The 26,860-nt window shown below is 31.1% G+C and overlaps 1 protein-coding gene across 2 annotated transcripts; it reads left to right on the top strand.

The window, feature by feature from the left end:
* Window positions 1–83: 83 nt before the first annotated feature.
* LOC143072912 (vacuolar protein sorting-associated protein 51 homolog) lies at window positions 84–26,168 on the top strand. 2 transcript variants are annotated; one of them, XM_076248078.1, is made up of 20 exons: window positions 84–113; window positions 4,788–5,077; window positions 5,610–5,765; window positions 7,460–7,533; window positions 7,889–8,021; window positions 8,564–8,652; window positions 8,874–8,994; window positions 9,574–9,677; window positions 10,524–10,623; window positions 12,934–13,034; window positions 13,281–13,360; window positions 14,794–14,936; window positions 15,608–15,730; window positions 16,210–16,311; window positions 16,737–16,877; window positions 17,271–17,509; window positions 18,484–18,604; window positions 19,112–19,224; window positions 19,804–19,882; window positions 26,002–26,168. In XM_076248078.1, the coding sequence occupies exons 1-20, from the start codon at window positions 95–97 to the stop codon at window positions 26,029–26,031; spliced, it is 2,358 nt and encodes a 785-aa protein (XP_076104193.1). In that variant the 5' UTR covers window positions 84–94; the 3' UTR covers window positions 26,032–26,168. The 2 variants fall into 2 exon arrangements, with proteins under 2 accessions (XP_076104193.1, XP_076104194.1); XM_076248079.1 differs by having other exon boundaries at window positions 94–113; window positions 4,791–5,077.
* Window positions 26,169–26,860: the final 692 nt, after the last annotated feature.

Genomic DNA, 26,860 nt, shown 5'->3' with positions numbered 1-26,860 from the left:
TTGAAATAATCTTGATTATATAAAGTGATAGTTTAAAATAAATTTCCGGGACCGATATACTTATTTTCTTTTTTTAAAGCACTTAAGCGGCAAAATGTCAAGTCAGCAGGAAGGTGTGAAAATCAAAAATTATCCTATATACACACATACATTACATATAAAATACTTTACAGGAATTACTTAATTTGCTTAAAATATCTCTTAACTTATTTTGTAATAACTGATATCGAACCTTTAAAAAAATGACTTTGGGTAGGCTGGGTTTTTGTTTTTGTTTCCCAAACCAACACTAGCTGTGTAAAGCAAAATTATATCCGGGTGAAATTTGATCCGGAGGAAAAAATGTCACAGTAGTTGTTGTTATTTTTTTATCCGGAGGATGATATTTCCCTGGGATATTTTTTCCTTTGCCGTGAAATTCTATCTGGGTAGTTAACTTATTGAATAGTTATTAGAAAAAATTTATCCTTTAAAAATACTATGAAATAATAATAGTGTATTTGAAATAAAGCGAAATTGTTAAATTTTTTTTTATTATAATGGGAAATAATTTCACAAATTATCCTTGAAAAAATGTTCTGAAATATTCAAGTCAATATCATCCTTTTAAAAAGAAAATTATCATGAACATAGGCAGAGACATATAATACATATTATATGTCTCTGACATAGGGAAGAAAACCAGAAGTAATTTCAAAGATCGTAATTCAGTCATTCCCAAAAAATGGGTACAATTACAAGTTACAGTGTCGCCGGCAAATAACCCCAAAATGCAAGCTAAATATATGTCACAGATAATCTTTTTCGTGTTTTAAGTGATTAATATGTATTCTAAAATAAAATCATATTCTTCTGTGAAGTAAATCGTAAATATATTTGTGTGCTTTTCTATTCAAAATACGGAAATCACACCAATTCCGAATGTCGCCAAGAAAAACTCCAAATATCGGTGTGAATTAAAACACTTAATTTCATCTCAATCATGATTAGATTTACACTTTTTATTTGACACTATATTGATTTTTAACCACAAAAATATTTTAGAATCAAAAGTTATAATATACACTTTGATTTACCTATTTAACCAATGTCGCCAATAAACGTATAACCTACCGTAACGTATCTTTAGGTACAGTCAAAACATATTTATATTATAGGAAAACATGTCCAAAGTGACTTTAAGCAAAGTTGATACATCAAATGTTAAAATCCTGCCTTTAACTTTTATTGCAATGAAACGAAAAGTCAAAAAAAAATATTCTTTTTCTCTTTTTTTCGATTGTCTAATATAAGAATCTAACCTACGCGTACTAACCAAGTACAACTCAAAATGATAATTATTTCATTGAAAGCACACATAAAGCTTCCCAATAATCAGTTTTGAGAAAGCAACTCAACAATACTGTTACATATTTCCATGTATATTGAAAATAAAAACTAACCTCCGTTTAGATAACCTCCGTGACACAGTTATTTACAGTTACGTTGTCTGACTTTTTTTATCAGTATCAGCGGTTGCTGACACTGCCAAAAGTCATTTTTGTAGTAGATAGCATTTATTATAAAGGAACAGACAAACAAAATACAGATATTGAGAAAAAATTTATTGTTTTGAGAAAGGTAGGTTAACTTATTTTTTCCCTATTATGTGAGGAACATTATAACGTTTAATAAACGTTATATCAGCCACTTTCTTAGATATAAAATAGTCTACAACACAACTTGTGTAAATACGACGACAATCATAACTTTAACAGCTGTGTATAGCAAACATTTTCAAGATTATTTAGGACTCATCAATGTAACGGAGGTTATGCAAATAAAAAAAATCCAAACATGCATGTAAACACGATCATTACAATTGAAATTGTTGTACATTGTTATAGATACCAAATCAGTCCGTCAATTATCACTAATAAATATCAAAAGGTGATATCAATCATAGACGATATCATTGATTTACGTTACGGAGGATAGCAATTTAAGGGAAAAAAGTTTTTTTTTCTCTAACAGGACTTTACTCTTCTTCGTTAAGGATTTACAAAGAAAAATGTTTAATTCTGTTGTCTTGTTTGTCATTTAATTCCAATATTTACATTTATTTATATGTTTGGTGTTGGTAAGAACTGGAATTGTCCGTTATGGAGGTTTTAATTGTCGTTACGGAGGATAGAAATTTTCGAAATGAAACTAATTGACTCCAAAACTTCATAGTCTAGCAATATATAATGGCAGTGAACAATTATATTTTTTTTCTAATATGGTAAATACTTTTTACTTTTTGGTAACTTGTAATATAAAATTAAGGTTAACATTATTTGGTTTAGGTAAAAATATTTCTTGAGTGAAAGTTCATGAATCGTTTCAGAGATTTTGACAAGAACAAGTCCATTTGACTAAAAGAAACATATAACTTGATAATTTTTTTAGATTGTAATGTCAATAAATTGTTTAGAAAAGCAAGCATTAAAGAGTTCAGTGTAACTATGTATCAGCATTTAGGTACTGGTTTGATATTAACCTCTGTAACAAATATGGGGGTGTGGATTTACAAGCATAAAACAATACATACCAGTGATTCAAAACATATATAATAGGGTTTTCCCTGGAAAGCTGTATTATGAAACTAGAATATTATACAACATAACATTTCATTAGTTTAAATTCATTACTAAATAAGTTGTGAAAACTACTTTATTTGAATATTTTTTAAACGCTATATTAATTCAGACCTTAAAATTGGTATTTGCTTTCAATATTTACAGAATAATACGTATAAATCATTTTGTTATGGTGGTAAATGTAACCCATTTCGCATGAGCCTTGATTTACATCTTGTGTTTTTCTCTAATACAATTTTTAAGGTGACTTTATACAACACTAACCTCCGATACGTTCATACTTACCTTGTCTTACAAAAAATGCTAAAACTTGAAAACAACTAAAATGGTGCAAGTAAAACTTTAAAAAGTGACAGACTAGATATAGACACAGAAGAAAACAGCACGCTCTCTCTGCTCAGCTGAAATTTATATTTTAACAGTGTCTACATTCGAATTGTACCCATTATTTGGGAATGACTGAATTGTGAAAATAATATCATGATTAAATAAGGTTAGTGAAATACATGTAAAAGTGAGTTGTTCTCAGATCTCAGTACAAATATAAATTTAAAAGTAAGGTAGAAATATAGTTGCATTACTTCTGTTAACAGTAATAGAAGAATTTGATTATGATGATATTTTTAACTATATAAATAGTTTTGTCTGGGGACAGAGATGTAGTTGTTGATTATATGGAAATCAGATAAATCATAGCAGAACAATATATTGGAACAAAAGTATGTTTAACAGCTGGATAGTTTTTACCTGTTAAATGTTATCTGTCTTATTAAATCAAGTTGTAAGTCATCTTTTTATATAAATGAATATATAAAAAATAAGATTCAATGAAAAATTTCACTATAAAATAGATTCAGAAATATATTATATTAATATCTTTAAAATATAAATTGCTCATAATTACCTCCCTTTGATAAATTATGCAAATTTGGTCTACCTTTGTGAAACATTTTATAATTATTGTCAGGTATATATTGATTGTGAGTAATTTACATAGTAGTTAATGGGACTCTATTTCACACGGTTCTGTGAAATAAAGTACGGCAAATATATACCGGTACATACTATCCGCATAACACAGATAGATTTTCACTCCTCTGGAAAAAATCAACCTGTGAAATACCATGCCTGGAAAAAAATTACCGGGACAAATTATCCTCAGGATAAAATATCACAGAGGAAGAAATAAACCGTTACAGCTGTCTCTTATCTCAATCATTACAGTTTAACTAAAAGATATAAGCAAAGAAGAATCTGGGAAAAAAACACAGTTCATCATGGTTTCTTTAAGTTATTTTGATTGAGTTCAGCCTATTCAAATTATATTTTATAATGTTTATAGTGTGTCTTTCTCGAGGTCTTTCTACATGTATGTTGTGCACTTTTATTTCAGGTTAGGGTGAAGGTTGGCACCCGTTAAAATGTTTAAACCTGCTGCACTTGTTTACACCTGTCCTAAGTGTGGAAGCTGTTGTTCAGTAGTTGTCATTTGTTGATGTGGTTCTTAAGAGTTTCTATTTTTTTGTAGATTAGACCGTTGGTCTTCACCATAAAATTCCTAATATATACATTTTTTTGGTAAATAAAGATATAATAAAAGCCATATTGTGAGCTAGTTATTTTGTTATATATCTTTTATTATTTGTTGAATGTATGAACCAAAAAGTGCCTTACACTCCAATGGTATACTGTCCTATTCTATTTCTAGCAGAAAAAAAAAAGTTTTTTTTTTATTTGAGAATCTGGTGTGGAAGGCTGATCTTTGATAATATCTTTGTATTCATTCATTTCTTGTGTAGACTCCAGACAATTTAAAGCTTGACATTTTGTTTATGCAACTGTTTATTGTGGCAGGCTTTATTTAGCTTCTAGGCATGCTAGGTGTATTGTAGTAATTCTTGTCTTAGGATTGCTGTCTCATTGCACTGATACAGTGCACGTGTATCTTCTTTTATTCATAATGATCATATCCAATACATGCAATGAGTATATTTCCTTCAGTGGACTGCGGGATATTTTTTAAATTTCTTTCCATTCATTTAAAAACTAGAAGATATGGTATGAATCCCAATTAGACACTTTTCCACTAGAGTTCGAATGATGAGGATAAGTGCAATTTATTTATTTTCGGTCTTTGATCATGAAGAAATACCTTTCTGTTTACAGTAGATGATGGAGAAACTGAAGGAAGTAAGAGAAAAAGGCATGGTATGCTCAAAATGTATTATGGGATTGAAAAGTCAGGAGGGGCAACGCTTGATCCATGTGACATTAATGGTGCACATTTTGAAGCTGATACTTACCTTTCCAACTTAATTAAACAAAGATCTCTGACAGAATTAATGGATGAAGAGACAAAGATGGTGACACAGATTCGTGCTTTAGATAGTGACATGCAAACCTTAGTCTATGAAAATTACAACAAGTTTATTAGTGCTACAGATACTATTAGAAAGGTAGGTAACTCATAATTGAGAAGATTCTTAATGATGATATGAATAACAAACATAATTCATTGAGTGTTTACTATGTTTATGAATGCTATCAGCTACTTCAGAAATTATTGCGATGTTTTTATTAATGCCAAAAGTTTGACAGAATAAATTTTGTTATACAATGTAATAGAAACTTTATTCATAAATTTTTAACTGATTTTCCTTAAATATAAGCATTCTGTAAATCGTTGATCTAGTATGTTGACGTCATACAAGTTTATCTTATTCCAGTGTTAACTTTAACATCAGACATTTTAAAATATAATAAAAAATAAAAAAAAAAAGATTTTTAGGTGAAAAGAGTTTTGTATTTTGTATTTTATCAGAGAAATTACATATGTCTGTTGCCATTGATGAAAAGTTCATGGTCTTAACCTTTGCAAAACATCAGTGAACGACCTGAAAAAAAAACCCAATGGGAATATTGTAATATAGGCTAATGATTCTTTTAATTAAAGTTTGTTTTCATTCTAGATTATTATATATGTTTTAGATGAAGAATGACTTTAAGAAAATGGAAGATGAAATGGATCATTTAGCAAGCAACATGGCAACCATTACAGAATTCAGTGGAACAATAAGCAACACTTTACAGGACAGGAGACAGCATATAACAAAGTTATCAGGTGTACATGCTCTCCTTAAAAAGGTAACAATTTAAATTTCCATACATAACCATGATAACAACTATATTGGTTTATTTTGACATTAAAAATATGTGAATAGAAAAAGATAATTTTTATGCCTTTTTATACGCCCGTCGTCTTTTAGACGGGATGTATTATGGCATACTGTTGTCCGTCCGTCTGTCCGTCCGTCCGTCGTCCACACTTCGGACAATAACTCAAAAACACTTTCACCAATTTCCATGAAACTTAAGTGAATTGTTTATATCTATTGACGTAAGCTCCCTTTCGTTTTTTTTTAATTTCAGATTTTTAGTTTTGGATTTATGGGTCTTTATTCATAAAAAAGGGGGGATTTTCAACACTTCGGACAATAACTCAAAAAGGCTTTCACCAATGTCCATGAAACTTTGGTGAATTGTTTATATCTATTAATGTAAGCTCCCTTTCAATTTTTATAAATTTCAGATTTTAAGTTTTGGATTTATGGGGCTTTTTTCATAAAAAAAAGGGGGATTTTCAACACTTCGGACAACAACTCAAAAAGGCTTTCACCAATGTCCATGAAACTTTGGTAAATTGTTTATATCTATTGATGTAAGCTCCCTTTCAATTTTTATAAATTTCAGATTTTAAGTTTTGGATTTATGGGGCTTTATTCATAAAAAAAGGGGGATTTTCAACACTTCGGACAATAACTCAAAAAGGCTTTCACCAATGTCCATGAAACTTTGGTGAATTGTTTATATCTATTGATGTAAGCTCCCTTTCAATTTTCATAAATTTCAGATTTTACATTTCCGTGTTATGAATTTTTATGCTTAAAAAAGGGGGGATTTTCCAATTTTGGGACAATAACTAACACTTTCACAAAATTTTATGCAACTTTGATAAATTGTTTATATCTATTGACATAAGCTCCCTTTCCATTTTTATAAATTTCAGATTTTACGTTTTCTTAAGTAATGAATTTTTATACTTAAAAAAGGGGGATTTTATGAAACTTTGGTGAATATATTAATGTAACATCCCTTTTGATTTGTATATATATTTCTAGTTGATCATATAAATTCATTTAAAGCATAAAAGACAAGTTAAAAGAGCAACGGGCGTATTATGCGCTAAAGTGCAGCCCTTTATTATTTTACCTCTCGTCTTCTGTCTCATGAAATTTGGTCACATTTTGCTCAGGAACTATAAATTTCCTAAAATTTGGTAACAAGCTTCATGTGAGCATGCTTTATGATATGATTGATAAGCAATAGCTCACTGTCACATTTCATCTTGTTAATTCAAATTATGATGACATACACCTGTTGTATTTTTGTGTACATGTAATATAAGTGAGGCTACTTAAACAGTTGAAAAAAGATGGGAATATTATACTGGTATGCAATCAAATGATACTAATGATACTTGAGTGACTTTATTAAAGTGGAAACCATATATACCAGAATATGTATAAGATGAAATAGGGTTGAAAATCCAACAGTTACTAATGTATCGATCACTATAAATCTCAGCAATTAACCTGTTACAAGCTGATTCACTCAACTCCAGCATTTTGCAAGTGACTAAAACAGAATAATATTAGGTGCACTTAATATATGAATGATAAGTTAAAAAAGTTTTGAGCAATCCAAACACCATTGAAAATATAAGAGAATGTCAGATGGTAAATTTGTCTTTACTAATTTTCTGATTTTTACTATTATAGCTTCAGTTCCTTTTTGAGCTCCCAGCAAGATTAAACAAATGTATAGAAATGAAAGCTTATAGTGCAGCAGTCAGGTTAGTGTTCTATATCACACAAAAAAGTTTGAATGGTTTTTGACATCCCGTAATAATAAAATAATAAAATGTGGTATGATTGCCAAAGAGACAGAAAACACCAAGTAACATACTTACAACAATATTAAAAAGAAGAAAGTTGCTAAAAATCAGTATTTGGTAATTTGTGTTCCATGACATGTTCTAAAGAGTTTATTTTGTTAACAGTTACATTTAAAAATCATATATAATTTATTACATTAATGAAAAAAAATGTTATGAGAGAAACTAAATAGACATAAACATCTATATCAACAAAATGTAATTCATTGACTGAACTGGATGTGCTTACATTAAGAAACTTTTCTTACCATAGATATTATACTAAAGCAAAGAGAATCTTACACCAGTATCAGCATATGGCAAGTTTTCAAGGAATAAATGAGGATTGTAATAAGATAATTCATCAACTTTGTGATCATCTGAGAGAACAGTTTAAAGATAAAGAGGTAAACAAAATTTCACAGATTATTCTAACTACTTCCTATGGATCTATCTATCTATTGCTTACACTCATATTGTACAGTGGAAATCAGAAGTTAACATACAAGTTCTATTTAAGGGTGGCTGAAATTTCTACACCTAGCCTTGCAAATACTTAATCTATATCACATGGAATAATTAAAGAATGAGAGAGTTTAAAATGTTAATACAGTTATAGTTTTGCAGTATTATTGCAAACCCAATGATACTTTTCTATTCACCTGATAGTTACCTGTCCATTTAAACTTTTGGTAGTTCTATTGTCCCATCTAACAAATACAATAGCTATTGTTCTCTGTGTAGCTTATTTACTGGGACATATATCTACAAGTAACTTGCAGGTAAATCTGTGGAAAAGTATCATTGTGTTCGCAATAATCTAGTGAAATGTTTTATACCAGAGCGCAAGTAATTAACGTAAAACTCTCTTCTTGGTATTTTGAAGAAATTGTGTGTGTACTTGATGCCTTTTTATCTGATTAAAGTTGCTGTTTATTGTCCTTTACAGTCCTCAGCAAAGGACCTGGCACAATGTGTAGATCTATTACTACAGCTTAATGAACCAGCGGAAAAATTATGTGAAGAATTTTTATCGCAGTAAGTTATTGATATGTGATAATTTGTTTTTCAAGTTTTTATAAAATATTTGCAGTTTTAAAAGATGTTTAGAAGATGGCAATAATCAATTATCAATAAAATAAACCAAGTTTTGATAGGCTTGAATAAATCTTTTATTTTTGAAATTTTGGCTCTTATTATACCTCCTCCTTTGATTTGAAATGATAAACCTGTATATTAATCTTTTATTATAAATTCAGTGCACGACAGAAGATAGATGAAGACTTACAGTTGTTAGACAGACAGATAAGGTTACAAAGTGGAGAAGAGATCAAGTCTGAAGGTGAAACAGCTGCCCAAGCTTACCTGGCCACCCCTATGGTAATACATATGTTTCTCTAAGTTAGCTAAGAAATAGACTAATAGGGAAAAACTAGCTTACATCAGCCTTTTTCATTCATTTTAGTGTAAACATATGTAATTAAAGAATTAATAATGTATAGCTACACAAAATATAAATACAAAATATACAAGAAATTACGATGCTTTTAAGGGGCAGTCACTTTGGTAAAATTGAAATTCTGAGATATTTATGATATTTAAAAATCAAATGTTTATTGACAGTTAAATTTTGAATGTTAAAGATATAGCCTTTAAATGAAATGTATTATATAGATGTTGTTCCTATTTTTTTTATATGAATTTCACTTTCTTTAAAATTACTTAATAGAATTGAGAACAGAAATGGGGAATATGTCAAAGAGACAACAACAGGATCAAAGAGCAGATAACAACCGAAAGCCACCAATGGGCATGTTATTATGACAGAATCAATAAATTTGACTTCACTGAAAAATTATATTTTCCACTCCAACAAAAATTTTAAAAAACTCACATATCATAGAAAGATCAACACATTATTGATTACATGGTAATTTTAGAAAATATATTTAATTTCAGGATGTGTTAGAGTTTGTAGATACTGGATGTAATGGTTTCCTTAGTAACATATGTTTAGTTATAGCATCATATAATGACATGTTCCTGTCTAAACCACAAGAAGAGTAAGTTGTATAAACATCCATTAGATATAATAATAAGATGTGGGGTGATTGCTAATGAGACAACTGTCCACCTAGACAAAGTTGTATAAACATCCATTATATATAATAATAAGAAGATGTGGTGTCATTGCTAATGAGACAACTCTCCACCTGGATTAAGTTGTATAAACATCCATTAATATAATAATAAGAAGATGTGGTGTGATTGCTAATGAGACAACTCTCCACAGAGACTAACTTGTAAATGATTCAATATAAAAAATAAAACAAATGTCATTAACTGGAAATTTAGAAAGTACAAAGTAAATTAATATGCGGTTTAAATCAAAAGCTTATTTGCTGAGGGTTTGCTAATTTGCTGTAATTAGTAGGTACATGTATTACAAAAGAAAAAACCTAGATAGTAATAGTCATGTATTTACATAAAATACTGTTTCATTTATTCAGTTCTTTAATATTTGAAGAAATTTTAGCTAAAAGAAAGCACCAGCACCTGTCTGAAGCATAAAACCATAAATTTACGATGAAGCATTTCATATTGATCAATGAATGCATGACTTTTTTAAAATTCCATAATAATATTGACTAGGTAAATAATTAAAATTTGACGTAAAATTATAGGGCCTCTCTTTTTTCAAGAAAAAAAACATGGTGGGAACACTAACAAACAGCTGGAAATTGCTCTTTCTCTCATTTCGTCCTTCTAGTACTGCATAATCTGCCTGACCACCTAGTTCATTGAATTATGATGTAAAAATCCACAGATTTGATATACCTGAATTCAATATCTACAACTTTGACAGATTTATCATTCTCCATAACTAAACTATGTTTATTGAATTTCAGTGAAAATATGGATGCTATTGCTTTGAAGAAGTTAGTCTTTTTTGTAAATGAGTTAATGGAAAAATATTTTGATTATGTGCAAAGAAGAGTTAGGTTAGAGGTAAGAATAATTTTTTGTTCATGTTTTTAAAATGATTGTCAGTAACTGCAGCAATGTTTTATTTTGTGATAAATAAGTGAATGATGGTGTGAAATACAGACCTCTTTTTTAGCTCACCTGGCCTAAAAGGCCAAGTGAGCTTTTCTCATCACTTGGCGTCCGGCGTCCGTCGTCGTCCGTCGTCGTCCGTCGTCCGTCGTCGTCGTTAACTTTTACAAAAATCTTCTCCTCTGAAACTACTGGGCCAAATTAAACCAAACTTGGCCACAATCATCATTGGAGTATCTAGTTTAAAAAATGTGTCCGGTGACCCGGCCAACCATCCAAGATGGCCGCCATGGCTAAAAATAGAACATAGGGGTAAAATGCAGTTTTTGGCTTATAACTCAAAAACCAAAGCATTTAGAGCAAATCTGACATGGGGTAGAATTGTTAAACAGGTGAAGATCTATCTGCCCTGAAATTTTCAGATGAATCGGATAACCCGTTGTTGGGTTGCTGCCCCTGAATTAGTAATTTTAAGGAAATTTTGCTCTTTTTGGTTATTATCTTGAATATTATTATAGATAGAGATAAACTATAAACAGCAATAATGTTCAGCAAAGTAAGATTTACAAATAAGTCAACATGACTGAAATGGTCAGTTGACCCCTTTAGGAGTTATTGCCCTTTATAGTCAATTTTTAACCATTTTTCATAAATCTTAGTAATATTTTACAAAAATCTTCTCCTCTGAAACTACTGGGCCAAATTAATCCAAACTTGGCCACAATCATCTTTTGGGTTAGTAGTTTGAAAAATGTGTCCGGTGACCCGGCCATCAAACCAAGATGGCCGCCATGGCTAAAAATAGAACATGGGGTAAAATGCAGTTTTTGGCTTATAACTCAAAACCCAAAGCATTTAGAGCAAATCTGACATGGGGAGAAAATTGTTTATTAGTTCAAGATCTATCTGCCCTGAAATTTTCAGATGAATCGGACAACCCGTTGTTGGGTTGCTGGCCCTGAATTAGTAATTTTAAGGAAATTTTGCTCTTTTTGGTTATTATCTTGAATATTATTATAGATAGAGATAAACTATAAACAGCAATAATGTTCACCAAAGTAAGATTTACAAATAAGTCAACATGACTGAAATGGTCAGTTGACCCCTTTAGGAGTTATTGCCCTTTATAGTCATTTTTAACCATTTTTCGTAAATCTTAGTAATCTTTTACAAATATCTTCTCCTCTGAAACTACTTGGCCAAATTAATCCAAACTTGGCCACAATCATCTTTTGGGTTAGTAGTCTGAAAAATGTGTCCGGTGACCCGGCCATCCAACCAAGATGGCCACCATGGCTAAAAATAGAACATGGGGTAAAATGCAGTTTTGGCTTATAACTCAAAACCCAAAGCATTTAGAGCAAATCTGACATTGGTAAAATTGTTTATCAGGTCAACATTTATCTGCTCTGAAATTTTTAGATGAATCGGACAACCCGTTGTTGGGTTGCTGACCCTGAATTGTTAGTTTTAAGGAAATTTTGCTGTTTTTGGTCATTATGTTGAACATTATTATTGATAGAGATAAACTGTAAACAACAATAATGTTCAGCAAAGTAAGATTTACAAATAAGTCTACATGACCGAAATGGTCAATTGACCCCCTTAGGAGTTATTGTTCTTTATAGTCAATTTTTAACAATTTTCATAAATTTTTACTAACATTTTCCACTGAAACTAATGGGCCAAGTTCATTATAGATAGAGATAATTTTAAGCAGCAAGAATGTTCAGTAAAGTAAGATGTACAAACACATCACCATCACCAAAACACAATTTTGTCATGAATCCATCTGCTTCCTTTAATATTCACATAGACCAAGGTGAGCGACACAGGCTCTTTAGAGCCTCTAGTTATAGCAGATCTTGGAGAACTTAAAAACATGGGTAAAAAAATTGTATTAAGCTTTTGATACAAGATATAAAAAGAAAGATGTAAACTTTTTTATCTCATGTAATTGAAAGAAAAGCTTACAGATATGAACAGATAAAAAAAAAAGGTTTTGATTAAACATATTCTGATAGTAAATTGACACCACGGTTAATTTCAATAGTTTTGGTATTCCTGATTCAAGATTGTTACTGAGATTGAAATGAATTAAGTTTTGGAAGGCACCTATCTTTTAATATTGATAAATTTGTAGCATTTTGTATTTAGCAAAATGAAATTATGCCATTTTTTTTGTAATGTATTGCTAAATTTATGTTAAATTAAGAATAATTCTTTTCTCATTCTAATTGAAAGAAAATAATGTTATTGTAGAGAGAAACAGGTGATAATACCATACTTGTCAGATCTTTGGACAGATTTCACAGGAGACTGCAGGCCATGAATAAACTCTTACCAGACACTGACTTTTCCAGGTACACATGAGGAATTATAAATTTTATTTACTAACAGAAGTTCACATCATGTTTACTTTTGCAGCTATTTGGATACATAATGTGAAACTCTTAAATTTAAAGAAAACATGTTTTACTAAACACTAAATGTTATGAGAATTGAAATTGCACATATTTTTCAGGAATGAAAATATAGCTAAAGAAGGTCATAAGCAATTTAATTGAACATTAACACTAATGTCATTATTATTATTTTATTTTATACAGAGCGGGTACAGATATAGTTTCTAAAGCAGCTAAAGACAGAGTTTACCATTATCTCCAAAGTTTAAAACAACACTTTTCAGGTAAAAGGTTGCAAGAGCAATGACATGTTGTGAAGTCTTTGTTGCCATTTCTTTTTTTCTTTTGGTACTGATATACCCCACATTGAATGAACAAGGATCTAAAGCATTCCTATGTCAATCCTTTCATTGTATTTTCACATTTACTTACAGATTTGTAAAGTTCATGATTTGCAAATCAAAAGCTATACCTTTTGTTGTTGAAGTTTTTTGGGTTTTTTTCAACGGATTAAGGATAAAAAACCACTAAGTCATTTGAATTTTTAACCAGATTTTTGTGACAAAAATGTCGGTTATTGATTTGTGGATGTACGGTGGGCGGGCGGGCGGCAATCAAATGTTGTCCGTGCATTAACTCATGAACCGTTCAACCAAAGCTTTTAAAATTTTAATATGTTGTTACTGACAACTAAATGAAGGTCAAGTTCAATAATGGCGATTTTGACTTTTACCGTTCAGGAGTTATGGTTCTTGAAAGATTGAAAAATGGAGTTTCCAGTCGTGTCCGTGCATTTACGCATGAACTGTTCTACCTAAGCTTCCCAAATTTTAATATGTTGTTACTGATGATAGAATGGAGGTCAAGTTCAATAATGGCGATTTTGACTTCTACCGTTCGGGAGTTATGGTTCTTGAAAGATTGAAAAATGGAGTTTCCAGTCGTGTCCGTGCATTTACGCATGAACTATTCTACCTAAGCTTCCCAAATTTTAATATGTTGTTACTGATGATAAAATGGAGGTCAAGTTCAATAATGATGATTTTGACTTTTACCGTTCAGGAGTAATGGTTCTTGAAAGATTGAAAAATGGTGTTTCCAGTCGTGTCCGTGCATTTACGTATGAACTGTTTTACCAAAGCTTCCCAAATTTTAATATGTTGTTACTGATGACAAAATAGAGGTCAAGTTCAATAATGACGATTTTGACTTTTACCGTTCAGGAGTTATGGTTCTTGAAAGATAGAAAAATGGTGTTTCCAGTCGTGTCCGTGCATTTTCTCATGAACCATTCAACCAAAGCTTTTGAAATTTTTATATGTTGTTACTGATGGCAAATTAGAGGTCAAGTTCAATAATGTCGATTTTGACTTTTACCGTTCAGGAGTTATGGTTCTTGAAAGATTGTGAAATGGCGTTTCCATTCACGTTGTTGCATTTACTCATGAACCATTCAATCTAATATTATAAGCTTTTCAAATTTTAAGATGTTGATACTGATGACAAAATGGAGGTCAAATTTGATCTTGACGATTTTCACTTTCATCATTCATCAGTAATGGTTCTTGTGATATTGCCAGGACACAAATAAATATTAATAAATCCGGTTTGCTGTTGTTGTGACAGCCTCTTGTTGTATGATATTATGGGACATAAATAACATTTAAAATGTTATCTCTTATTTCTTTTTTTCTAATTTTGAACTATTTTAATTCAGATTGTATGACAGATGTGAGACAGAATCTAGCTGCTCCAAGAACTGTAGGAAAACATGACAGTAACAGTTATCTGAATGATTTACTAAATAATACACAGACTGCTGTGGTTGACCAGATCAAATCTGTGCTCAATAACTTGCAGGTAAATTTACTGACTAATACGCAAGACTAATGTGGTTGACCAAAGAGCCAATGCAGGATAGCCCCAACATGTTAAATTGTTATTGTGGCATAGGAACCTACACTGACTACAGTATTTGACAAAATCATAATGATTGCTTGATTGTTTACTTAAACATTCAGTTGCAAAATAATGACAAATATGTCGGGCAAAGTCATGATAGGAATGAACTTTATACCAACAAAAATCATTTAAATAATTCTTTCAAGCAGGACACTCAGGGTATAGGGCAGGAACATTTTACTGCCATAAGAGGAAGGGATATCTTCCATGAAAGTTGTCAAAATCCCTTTTGGTACGCAGAGAGCATAACATTTTACCAACTCTGGGCTGCAAATGGGGCAGTAATAAGATAAGTATAAATGCTTAATGTTTTTTTGCTTCATGATTCTGAATATATATATATATATATATACATATAACTCGTCTAAACATCAACCCAACAATGTTAGATCTGTAAATTTGCTAATTTACAGATCTAACATTGTTGGGTTGATGTTTAGACGAGTTGTATATACATTATGTACACAGCCATGTATCACCATCATTGATGGCGATCCGATGGATACATCTGTTGTAGAGTTGTCACTGACTCAGACGTACTCATTCTTTTTACTATTTTTCTTTTGTAGGCATTCCTTGACTCAGACATTACATTTGCCATGAAGCCATACTTTAGAGGACCATTTTGTGTTCAGGGTGTACGAGAAGGTTTGATTGTGGCATTCCTTAATCATGTCTCTTCAACCTGTCTTGTAAGTTTGTTATAGTTTGGTATCACACATGTATATGAAAATAATAATAACTCTTAGCAATAAAAAAAATAATGTTATGTCACATTTTATTCAGTATAATGTTGTGATTATGCAGTCAGAGGTAATTTTTAAGGTCCTTGTTGAAGTTCTTAAAGTTTTTGCTAATATAAAGAATAGCAATTAAAACCTTTTTGTTTGATATGCAATTTATACTTTGTAATATCCATTCATATATTTTGTTCTTCCATTCCACCATTATAATCTATTATTTACAAAAAAGACACTATTTTCATGGATCTTATAAGACTTATATAGAAAAACAGCAGTATCTGAAATAAAAAAGACATAAAAAAATTATCTGTGCTGTGACATAATTATATAGCAATAAGAGCACTACCGATTAAAATAGAAATTGTTATTTGTATAGCTGTATATTTTTATGATCTATAACTGGTAACATACAAGGTTAATATTTATAGGAATTTTGTGAAGACAAAGATAAAGGATCAGCTCCACCAGCATTATTGTTGATTTTGTCCAAGTTGTGCATAGAATTTGAAGCTTCTACAATATCATATTTGGTAATGTAAAATTTTTCTGAAACACATTGTGTATTTTTCTTTTTTAAATTTATGTATTTTATCAACATGATAGATAAGTGAAAGTTTAGAGGTTTTCTTTATTGATATGTGGGTATTTTCCTGACATTTTCCCAAATTTTGGAACGTTGTTAAATTTGAGCAAAAAGTTTGAAATAGGATATTTTTGAATATCATTTAAAATATACTTAATGACCAAAATTAAGCCAATGTTATTCTTAAATGGGAATCTTCTATCAATATAACAAGGTGGTTATCACTTTTCTATGTTGTGTCATGTGTACTATTGTTTTTCTGTTTGTCTTTTTCATTTTTAGCCATGGCGTTGTCAGTTTGTTTTAGATTTATGAGTTTGACTGTCCCTTTGGTATCTTTCGTCCATGTAATATTTTATTCTACATTTACAGCTAACATTGACAGAAGAACAATTTATGATGACAGAAAGATTTCCTGTTACATCAGTTACAGATCTGTGTAATAATGCTAAAGATGCTGCACAAAAATTACTGAATCATTTTGTCAAAGTTCAAGGGTTGTCAATTTCACAGGTAAAATTATGTCTTCTTTACTGATTGCCAGTTTGAACAAATTTGTCAAAATTTTCTTAAAAAGTGTATATAAAAGAATTGGGTTGACCAAGCAAAATTGCTATTTATAAAATATCTTACTCAATGTTTGGTCTCAAAAGGTTAACCTCTCTTTTCATTTTAGATGTATTTAATCAGAGTTATGGTATTTTATTAAAAAAAAAAACATTTCAAAGCATATCTAATAATGAGTCAAGTATTTGTTTTTTTTTGTTGCTCCTAATTGGGTACCATTAACATGTGCTTTGCTTGTAATTTTAAATCTAAATCTTCATAGAAAAGATTGCATTTATTACAGTCAATACAAATATGTCACTAATTTCATCCAAATTTATATTTTAATCATAATTGTAGATGTTACGCAAGAGTGTAGAAACCAGAGATTGGTTAAATACAATAGAACCTCGTAATGTACGTGCTGTTATGAAACGTGTCATTGAGGATATAACAGCTATAGATGCTCAAGTTGGACAGCTTTATGAGGAGGGTGTTAGGAAAGAAAGAAGCAGTGATTCTAGTCGAAGGACACATCCACATAGTTATATGGGATCAGCTGCCTTGAGGAAAGGAGGACAGTGGAACTATGCTCCTAGGTAAAAAGAAGTCTTCCATCTAGGATATATTTAGAGTTAATCGTCCCTAGAATAAATCTTAACATTGAAAGGAAGTCTACCATACTCTAATTTGGTTGTCTGTCATCTCTTTTATGAGAGGATATTTCAAAATAATTTTAAAGACCTAGCTTTATTTTAAAGTGTAAAATTAAGCTGTAGTCCATGCATGTTTATACACTTAAAGATGCACTACAACATTTAATGCTCCAGCTATTATCTCAGCTTTCTGTTGAAAGAAGAAATATAAAAATAAGAAGTTGCAGTGTGATTGTCAATGAGACAACTTTCCATCAGAGACTAAATTACCTTAGAAGTTAGCAACTAATATACAGTATATTTTGAGCTTATTTGTCCTAGAAAATCACCAAAATTATGAAATTTTGTAATACAGCATTACTTTACTTTAGGGAATATCAGAATTACTTCTTTCTGAAAATATTTTAATATTAGTTTAGACTTTATAACAGTTTTTTACTGTGAAGAATTTAAAGTGATGTTAATAGGTTTATTACTTAAGCCATTAAAACTTTCAAGAACCTTTATTATATAAAACAACAAAGAGCTGAAGCATTAACCAGTTTAAAGATTGAACATGAAATACATATCCAAGTGAATATCTTCTTTGGTGAGCAGAATGCTCATTATGCTCTATAGCATTTTTGACCATTTACTGTCATTTTATGACTATGAGAAATGAAAACAATATATATGAAATGAAAATAATATACATGTAACAAAACTTTTATGTTCTATTAAAGAATATAAACCTCAGAGTATGTAGATTTTATATGGACAAGGGTAAAGTTAGAAGTTATCTTTCTCTGTCACAAAGTAGCTTTTAGTACTAAAATTAATAGCATAACTACAATACAAATCTTATGAGTCTCCAAATGTTAAGATTGTAATTGTATTTTCCTCTTACATGCATATCTAAGCTGTTTTTCTTTTTCCAGTATTGATAATAGTTTGATGAGTAATATACAGAAGCTGTTCTCTGAGAAGATAGAGATATTTAGTGCAGTGGAGTTCTCTAAGGTATCAGTTCTCACTGGTATTATAAAGATCAGCTTGAAGGTAATTAAAAAACAGTAGAATTAAGCATGATGATTGATTTGTATAAAAGACTTTTGAAGCGCATTGACAAAAAAATTATGACATCTTTCATGTTTGAGTGGGTGTTTATATTTTTTATAAGATGTGCATGCACTTCACACATATAACTCTTCTATATTGATAGAGACACACAGCAAAAGACTTTTAGCGAAAAACGTTTTCTAAAACACAAAAAAAAAAGTTTAAAGAAAATGATTTGATAATGGATCATACATTCTAAAATTCATAAGTGAATCAATGGTGATAATTAGTAATTGATCTGTATCATATCAAACAATATTTTGTAAATTGATGCCTGTTTTACTTAAGTTTTTGTGGGAAAATTTAGAAAAAAAATAATAATTCAACAATTAAACTAATCCATACTCTTCAACAAAAAGGCAAATTTGATTAAATAGGAATATTTCCAAATATTGAGATACAGAATATGAAATCATTTAAAACTAATGTGTTTATTTATTATTTCAGACATTCCTTGAATGTGTAAGGTTAAGAACATTTGGACGATATGGTTTACAACAGATACAAGTAGATACACATTACCTACAATTATATTTATGGAGATTTGTATCTGATGAAAAGTAAGATTTTATATTATTGGTAGTTTGGTAATTGATAGATCAGAAGTTGATTTTGTAGTAAAAGGTCTTGAGGATTTTTTATAATACATGTACAAAAAACGGATATCATCTTTCTGGAATGATTCTAGGACAAGGAGTGGTTATGTCAATTTTGTCAAGTCGAAATCATATTATATCACAATTGTGCTTGCTGTTAAGAAATGTATAAAAATCGTGCTAAATTTAAGTTTAATTGAATGAATTGTTTAAAAATATGAAATTACTTTAAAAACATAAAAATAAAACACTATAAATTTTATTTGTTTATAAAGCACTTTTCTAGATTTACCTTCAACAGGACCTGCTAAAAGCCAAACATTTGAAAGCCAAGGATTTATTATAAGTATATAAACATGTGATGAGCTATATGTCAAAGGGACCTAAGGTAAATTTTCTGTGAAGCAATTGGAATCCGAGTTTCTTTAATAATAATTTCTAAATTTATGAACAAACAAGAAAGGTTTGTTATAAATCATGTTAGTACCAAAGGGGAACTGCAGGGAATTTATGTCAGAAGTTTAAATTTATTCTGTTTTTCAGCCTTGTACAAGTATTATTGGATGAGATTGTATGTAGTACAGTACACAGATGTCTAGATCCAGCCATGATGGAACCTAGTGTTAGTATTTTATAAAATGATGTAATTTTCTGAAAGCTGCTGCCAATTCATACTTAAATAAATAACTTGTTGAATAAACATCACTAGAAGCTACGCATTAACAAACAAAACTAGCAAGGACACCATGTCTTTCTTTCATTATCATATTTCGATGTTTTGTAGTGAACTGCAAACATTAGGTGAAACCCTTATTTGACATGTACTAAAGTAGGCACAATATGAAAATACCTCACAGATATACAAAGATGTGGTATGAGTGCCAATAAGACAACTCTCCATCCAAGTCACAATTTGTGAAAAAAAACATCATATTCATTTTCAATGGAATTTAGTATTTATTTGGATAATATAGAATTGTATGGACACAGTTTATTTGACCATGTTTAAGTGTTGTTGTTAGTATATGTGAGACATAAGTGCTACCTATACTGGCATCACACACCTTATGATGGGTCTTCTCCTTATGTCAATTTTTTGGAAACTTGCACAATAGAAAATATTTTTTTTGACAAACTAAGCTCCCTTCTATTAGTCATGATATTGTAACGATAACCGAGCGGTCAAGCTTTGGTGTTAACTATAAATATTGGAACCCTTAGTGTGTTGCTATAAGACTGGAATATATGAACTAAAGTTATAACTGGCGACTGTTCTTTGGTAACGTGGTATTCGGGTAGATCTACAGTTGGTTCTGTATAGGTTTTGTGGTACGTTGTGGTATTCTGATAGATCTTAGTTTGGTTCCGTTTAGGTTTTTGTAAGAATAACAGACTCGTCGAATAAAAATCAACTTGTATTTTATACGTGCAATAAATATCAGCAATTCGTAGACATAATAAATAACTTAAGTAACAGGATTCTAGTTTAACAAATAAATACCTTACTTTATTAGAATATCGTAAAGAAAATGGATAGCGGAACTATAATACATAAATACCTAGAAAGTTTACGAACAAGACAGTTTGGTAATCGGCAAATGGTAACGGAAATTCAATGTCAAAAGATAACGTTTCTCTCGAGAAGTTATTCTCTAAATACAACTTGTTATGGAACTAACAAGCCAACATTCTACGGAAAAAGTCTGGTTATTACTTAATCGCTTGGAATTAGCGTGTGTCACTTGCCCAGGGTAAAGTCGTACTGAAGCCTTTTTGGCTTGCTCCAATGTATTTATACTATGGTAAAATATTACCTAAATGGTTTACCATTTACCAGTGGTGAAAAATACCTAAACTACCAAAACCGGAATTGGTAATTACCAAAATAATGTTCGGAACGATTGGTAAACGTTTATGTACTTCATTTGACATGAACAATCGAGGGGAGTTCCGAATATAAATTCAAAACATGGACGTTAAGAATAATAAAAAGTTAACAATGTTTACACAAAGTTGTACAAGAAATATAAAATAAAAACAGTCAATAAACGGTAAGGTTTTAACAACATCATCACACAATTTTAGGGAAAACAAGTTCCATTTCAAAGAACCCCCATTTCGTTACACTCTCCCCACCTTTGAAAAATAATGTTTGTCCCCAAACATGAATAGCCTTTCCCTCAAATTTAAAACACGTTCTCCAATATTTTTCATTTAAAATATTCTATAACATACATATTCAAAATAATAAAACAAATATAATACAATCTTCTGAGTTTTCATTGTTCTTTTTCGTCTTCCCGCAAAGTTTGACTTCCGCACAGTTCTTTATGATCCTTTAATTTTGTAAATGTTTATATAGCACCAACATCTCTTCTTCCCATAACGATTGTTCATAAAAACGAGTTCTGTTTATTTTAACGAATGTTTATAGAGCACAGACATATCTTCTTTACTTGACAAATGTTCATAAAACACCAATACATCTTCTTCTCATAACGAAAGTTCATAAAATGTGAGTTCTGTTATTTCGACCAATAATTATATAGAGCACTGACGAATCTTCTTCACTACACGTTCTAGACGAATGTTCATTAAGCAGCAACACTTCTACTTCGCGTTATGAATGTTCTCACATCCGAAATAATTCAGTGTATTTTGACAAATGTTTATAGAGCACCATCAAATATTCTCTGTGGGACGAATGTTCATAGAGCACTATTGTATGAATGAATTTCCTGAAAACAAGCTACATATTTAAACAATCAACAAATGTACACAATATCAATAAAAATCTGAAATAGAATTGACACTTAAAAAAAAACTCTTTCCCTTATCCAATATACACATGGACTTTTATTTTAAAAAAATCAAACTCAATAATCATTGATACAAGTATATCTATGTCAGCAATAATGAGACACGATACCGAATATTTATTAGACGGTGTTGGTAATACAGCAGTCCCCATCGTCATAACTACGCTTCCATTAGTCATACAGGGGTATCCCACTACGTGTATTGGTTAACACTGTCTTCACAATCTTGGAAATGGTATTATTCATGGATGAATAACAAATAATAAAAAAACTACCCACATACAATGGACCTGGTATCAATCAAACAATTTAATTCTATGTCAAAAACATTGACAATTACATATAAACTATCAGTATATATTTATCTGACTCAATTTTTCAAAATTATTGAACTCTCCTATAAATCATAATTATTCTCAGCTAAAACTTGGTACTCAGTTTCAGTAACTAATAGTTTCCCCGACCAGTCATTTGGTCTACCACTTTTATTTGAATTAATATATGGAATTTTTGAAAGACGACCTGAAATGTCACCAATTTGTTCAGACAAATAAATTTCCCTATTTAAATAAAAATTATTATATTTATTTACAGCACGGACTGGCTTAGTGACGTAATTTACGTCTATTGTTTTGGAAGGCTTCGTACTCAAGAGCTACTTGAATGGCGTTATCAATATTTTTTGCTTTGGCCTGGAAAATAGCCCATTCCATGTCAGCATCATTAAGGGAATCAATAAAACAATCACGTGCTAAAAGTTCCTTAACCTCCATTGGAGCTGATGGATACGCTAATCTTACTAGACGTTTAATGTCTTGGCCTAATACAGGTATTTGTTCCGTGCGACCGCGTATTTTACTTTTCATTTGCGCCCGGTACATTTCTGCTTGGTTTTCTGGTTGAAAACGTGACGCTAAAGCGGCAGTCAGTTGTACAAAATTGGTCCGCATCTCTGGTCTTAAATTGGTTAAAATACTTTGGGCGGAACCTCTTAAGCTAGTAGCTAATTCTAAAGCTTTCTCTAGTTCAGACCATTTATTAATTGATGCAATTAATTCAAACTGAACTAAATAGTCTTCCCAATTACCCTCCCCATCAAAAAGTGCTGGTTTCTTTTTGTAACAGTTTGTATTTTGAAAGTTTATATCATAATCACACTCAAAATTTGGTTTATTGCTAATGCCAGAATAATTTAAATTACTGGTCATTTCATCAGTACGGTGTTCATGGTCGGTCCTGTTAACCCCAACTCTGAATCGTCCGCGGGACGTCAAAGGTAATGCTTGGTACGTTGCCCCCATATTATGGAGTACGCCCCGGTCCAAAGTCCTAGGTAAATCTCCCGAATCCCATCTGGATTCACAAGACGTTGCGCCTCGTCTTGTATTCCCGGAGTCTCCCTCAGCAGAACACTTTGCCTCTGCAGTAACCTCTGCCCCGGCATAACCCTCTGCTATAATAGAACCCTCTGCTTTCTGACTCCAAAACCCATACCTAGACCTGGCAGCATGGTTATAAAGAGTGCTTGACTCTTCACCAAGATTCTGTTTTACCGGCCACGTCGCATTTGGTTCCAAATGCACAACCGTTGCCCTATTTGAAACTTCCTTATTTTTCGCTTGGTCAATGGCCACTTTCGTTGATGGTGATAGACCTCCTGACAATGGCCTTTTGTCAGTATGGTGTATACCATCCTTTTCGTATCTATCTGTATTCTCTTGTGAGGGCCATTGATCTTGGTTCACTCTTATGCTTATCTCTCCGGTCGGCGTCAGATCATGGAATATTTCACAGGACCGAGATCGGGGGAGTACTGGTCTACCCTGGGCAGTTAACCTAGGTGTTTCAAATCTATTTTCCGCGCTATCCATTTTACTTATTTTATCTATGCCTTATCTTAAAGTTTTATTCAACTTATTGTAAGAATATAAAAATGTAGGTACATCCCACCGCTGCCACCACTGTAACGATAACCGAGCGGTCAAGCTTTGGTGTTAACTATAAATATTGGAACCCTTAGTGTGTTGCTATAAGACTGGAATATATGAACTAAAGTTATAACTGGCGACTGTTCTTTGGTAACGTGGTATTCGGGTAGATCTACAGTTGGTTCTGTATAGGTTTTGTGGTACGTTGTGGTATTCTGATAGATCTTAGTTTGGTTCCGTTTAGGTTTTTGTAAGAATAACAGACTCGTCGAATAAAAATCAACTTGTATTCTCAGATCTGCAGTGACATCACAACATGTAACTGACCAATCAATGATTAGAATTTGTGTTATATAAACAATGTTGAGAGGTGATGCGGATAAGAATCCTCTTGATTTTCCATAGACTTCAATGCAAATTAATTTAATTGATATATATTGACACCAGTTGAATCTAGTAATTTTACTCACTTAATATTTTTAAAGACACTATATAATATCTCCATTTTGATTTTTATCATACTATATCCTCTGATTAAAAAATAATCAACAACATAAATAATCAGTTATCACCTTCAAATAGATGAAAAATCTAGAGGAATCCTATCTCCATCACCCCTTGAAAAATTTAAATGCCAGGATGTCCGGATCTGAGAATTTTATACGTGCAATAAATATCAGCAATTCGTAGACATAATAAATAACTTAAGTAACAGGATTCTAGTTTAACAAATAAATACCTTACTTTATTAGAATATCGTAAAGAAAATGGATAGCGGAACTATAATACATAAATACCTAGAAAGTTTACGAACAAGACAGTTTGGTAATCGGCAAATGGTAACGGAAATTCAATGTCAAAAGATAACGTTTCTCTCGAGAAGTTATTCTCTAAATACAACTTGTTATGGAACTAACAAGCCAACATTCTACGGAAAAAGTCTGGTTATTACTTAATCGCTTGGAATTAGCGTGTGTCACTTGCCCAGGGTAAAGTCGTACTGAAGCCTTTTTGGCTTGCTCCAATGTATTTATACTATGGTAAAATATTACCTAAATGGTTTACCATTTACCAGTGGTGAAAAATACCTAAACTACCAAAACCGGAATTGGTAATTACCAAAATAATGTTCGGAACGATTGGTAAACGTTTATGTACTTCATTTGACATGAACAATCGAGGGAGTTCCGAATATAAATTCAAAACATGGACGTTAAGAATAATAAAAAGTTAACAATGTTTACACAAAGTTGTACAAGAAATATAAAATAAAAACAGTCAATAAACGGTAAGGTTTTAACAACATCATCACACAATTTTAGGGAAAACAAGTTCCATTTCAAAGAACCCCCATTTCGTTACACTATTATGGCACAATATACCAACATAAAAGTTCTTCAATAAAATAAACTTATGATTATATACTTGGTACTAAGTACAATACAATTAAGAATGGAAATGGGGAATGTGTCAAAGAGACAACAAACCAACCAAAGAACAGAAAACAGCCCAAGGTCACCAATGGGTCTTTAACACAGCAAAAAAATCCTTTACCCAGAATCAAGCTTCAGCTGGTCCAGAAACAAAAATGTGTACGAGTTCAGCAAAAATGAATGTCACACTAAACTCAGTACCATTTGAATACTTGCAAACTCATTTTATGTGTTATACATGTGCAATTTTTCTGTATCATCCTTCCCTGATGATATCTATATCAGTTGCAGTTTCAAAGGCTTTATCAAAACTCATAATCTGTATCACGTTATATATATAATAGAATATGTTTTAATTATATAATAGAATGTATATGATATGGCTTTTTCACTCTATCAACCCTAACAATAGCAGAGCCCTAGAGATTATATTGGTGTCATAGGTTGATACATGTGTGATTTTAAAAAAAGGCTGTAAACTCTTCTCTATCTATTCCATGCTTTATTTTCAATATACACTTTATAGTCAATGTTAATTTTATGCTTTATTTTCTATTTTAGGTTATTGACCTTATATGTGAAAGAGGATAGACAGAAGAATAGAGGAGAACTGTTGTGAAAATGGAAGAACATTTGCATTACTCTACATTAACTTATTACACATAGCTGTTTTGTGATTCAAATGATATTTATTAACAGAATTCAATAAATTATTTTATGCAACTCTATGTAGGTTATATGGTATTTATCCCCTAGAAATCAGTAAAGAGGTTAAAGAGATAGGATCTGGCTGTCTTTCTGGAAGACTTTTTGGAATTTGAAAAAAATGATTATGCAACAGTTTATGTAAGGTTATTGACCATATAATTTGGCGAGAAAGATGCAAATAGAATAACTGGTGGAATTGTAAACTGTTGTTCTGACAGCTATGATTCCCAAGAATTCTCAGAAAATTTTGGCAAACCAATTTGGAGTTATTGTACCTGAATTGTCTACTTTTATTTAGTAAATATCTATTAAAAAGAACAAAAAACCAAAAAAATAAACCAATGAGAGCAAATCTAACAATGGTCAAATTTGTCAGCAGGTTTGTGTCAATATCCTACTGAATTCTCAAGAAATCTGACCACATTTTATATAATAAACCCTCAAATGACAATTTATTGCAAAGCTCACAAGATTTTGCAGAATTTTATTGAACAAGATTTAGAAAATAAAAATTACATAGGCTTATTAATAACCGACAACATGTGTTTACCAATGTCACAAGACTCGCAACCATAGATTAATTTTGTATATACAAATCAAGATTTACAGAAATTCCTGGAAATGCAGATGGATTAAGACTGGATATTTCATCATGGTATGGATCTCCTCATGTCCTCTCATCACCAACCTTGTAAATACAGACAGTCAAAAT

The sequence above is a fragment of the Mytilus galloprovincialis genome, chromosome 4, assembly GCF_965363235.1.
Source record: "Mytilus galloprovincialis chromosome 4, xbMytGall1.hap1.1, whole genome shotgun sequence".
Classification (NCBI taxonomy): Eukaryota; Metazoa; Mollusca; class Bivalvia; order Mytilida; family Mytilidae; genus Mytilus; species Mytilus galloprovincialis.
Note: the sequence above shows the minus strand (reverse complement) of the source record. Positions and strands in the feature narration are given on the sequence as shown.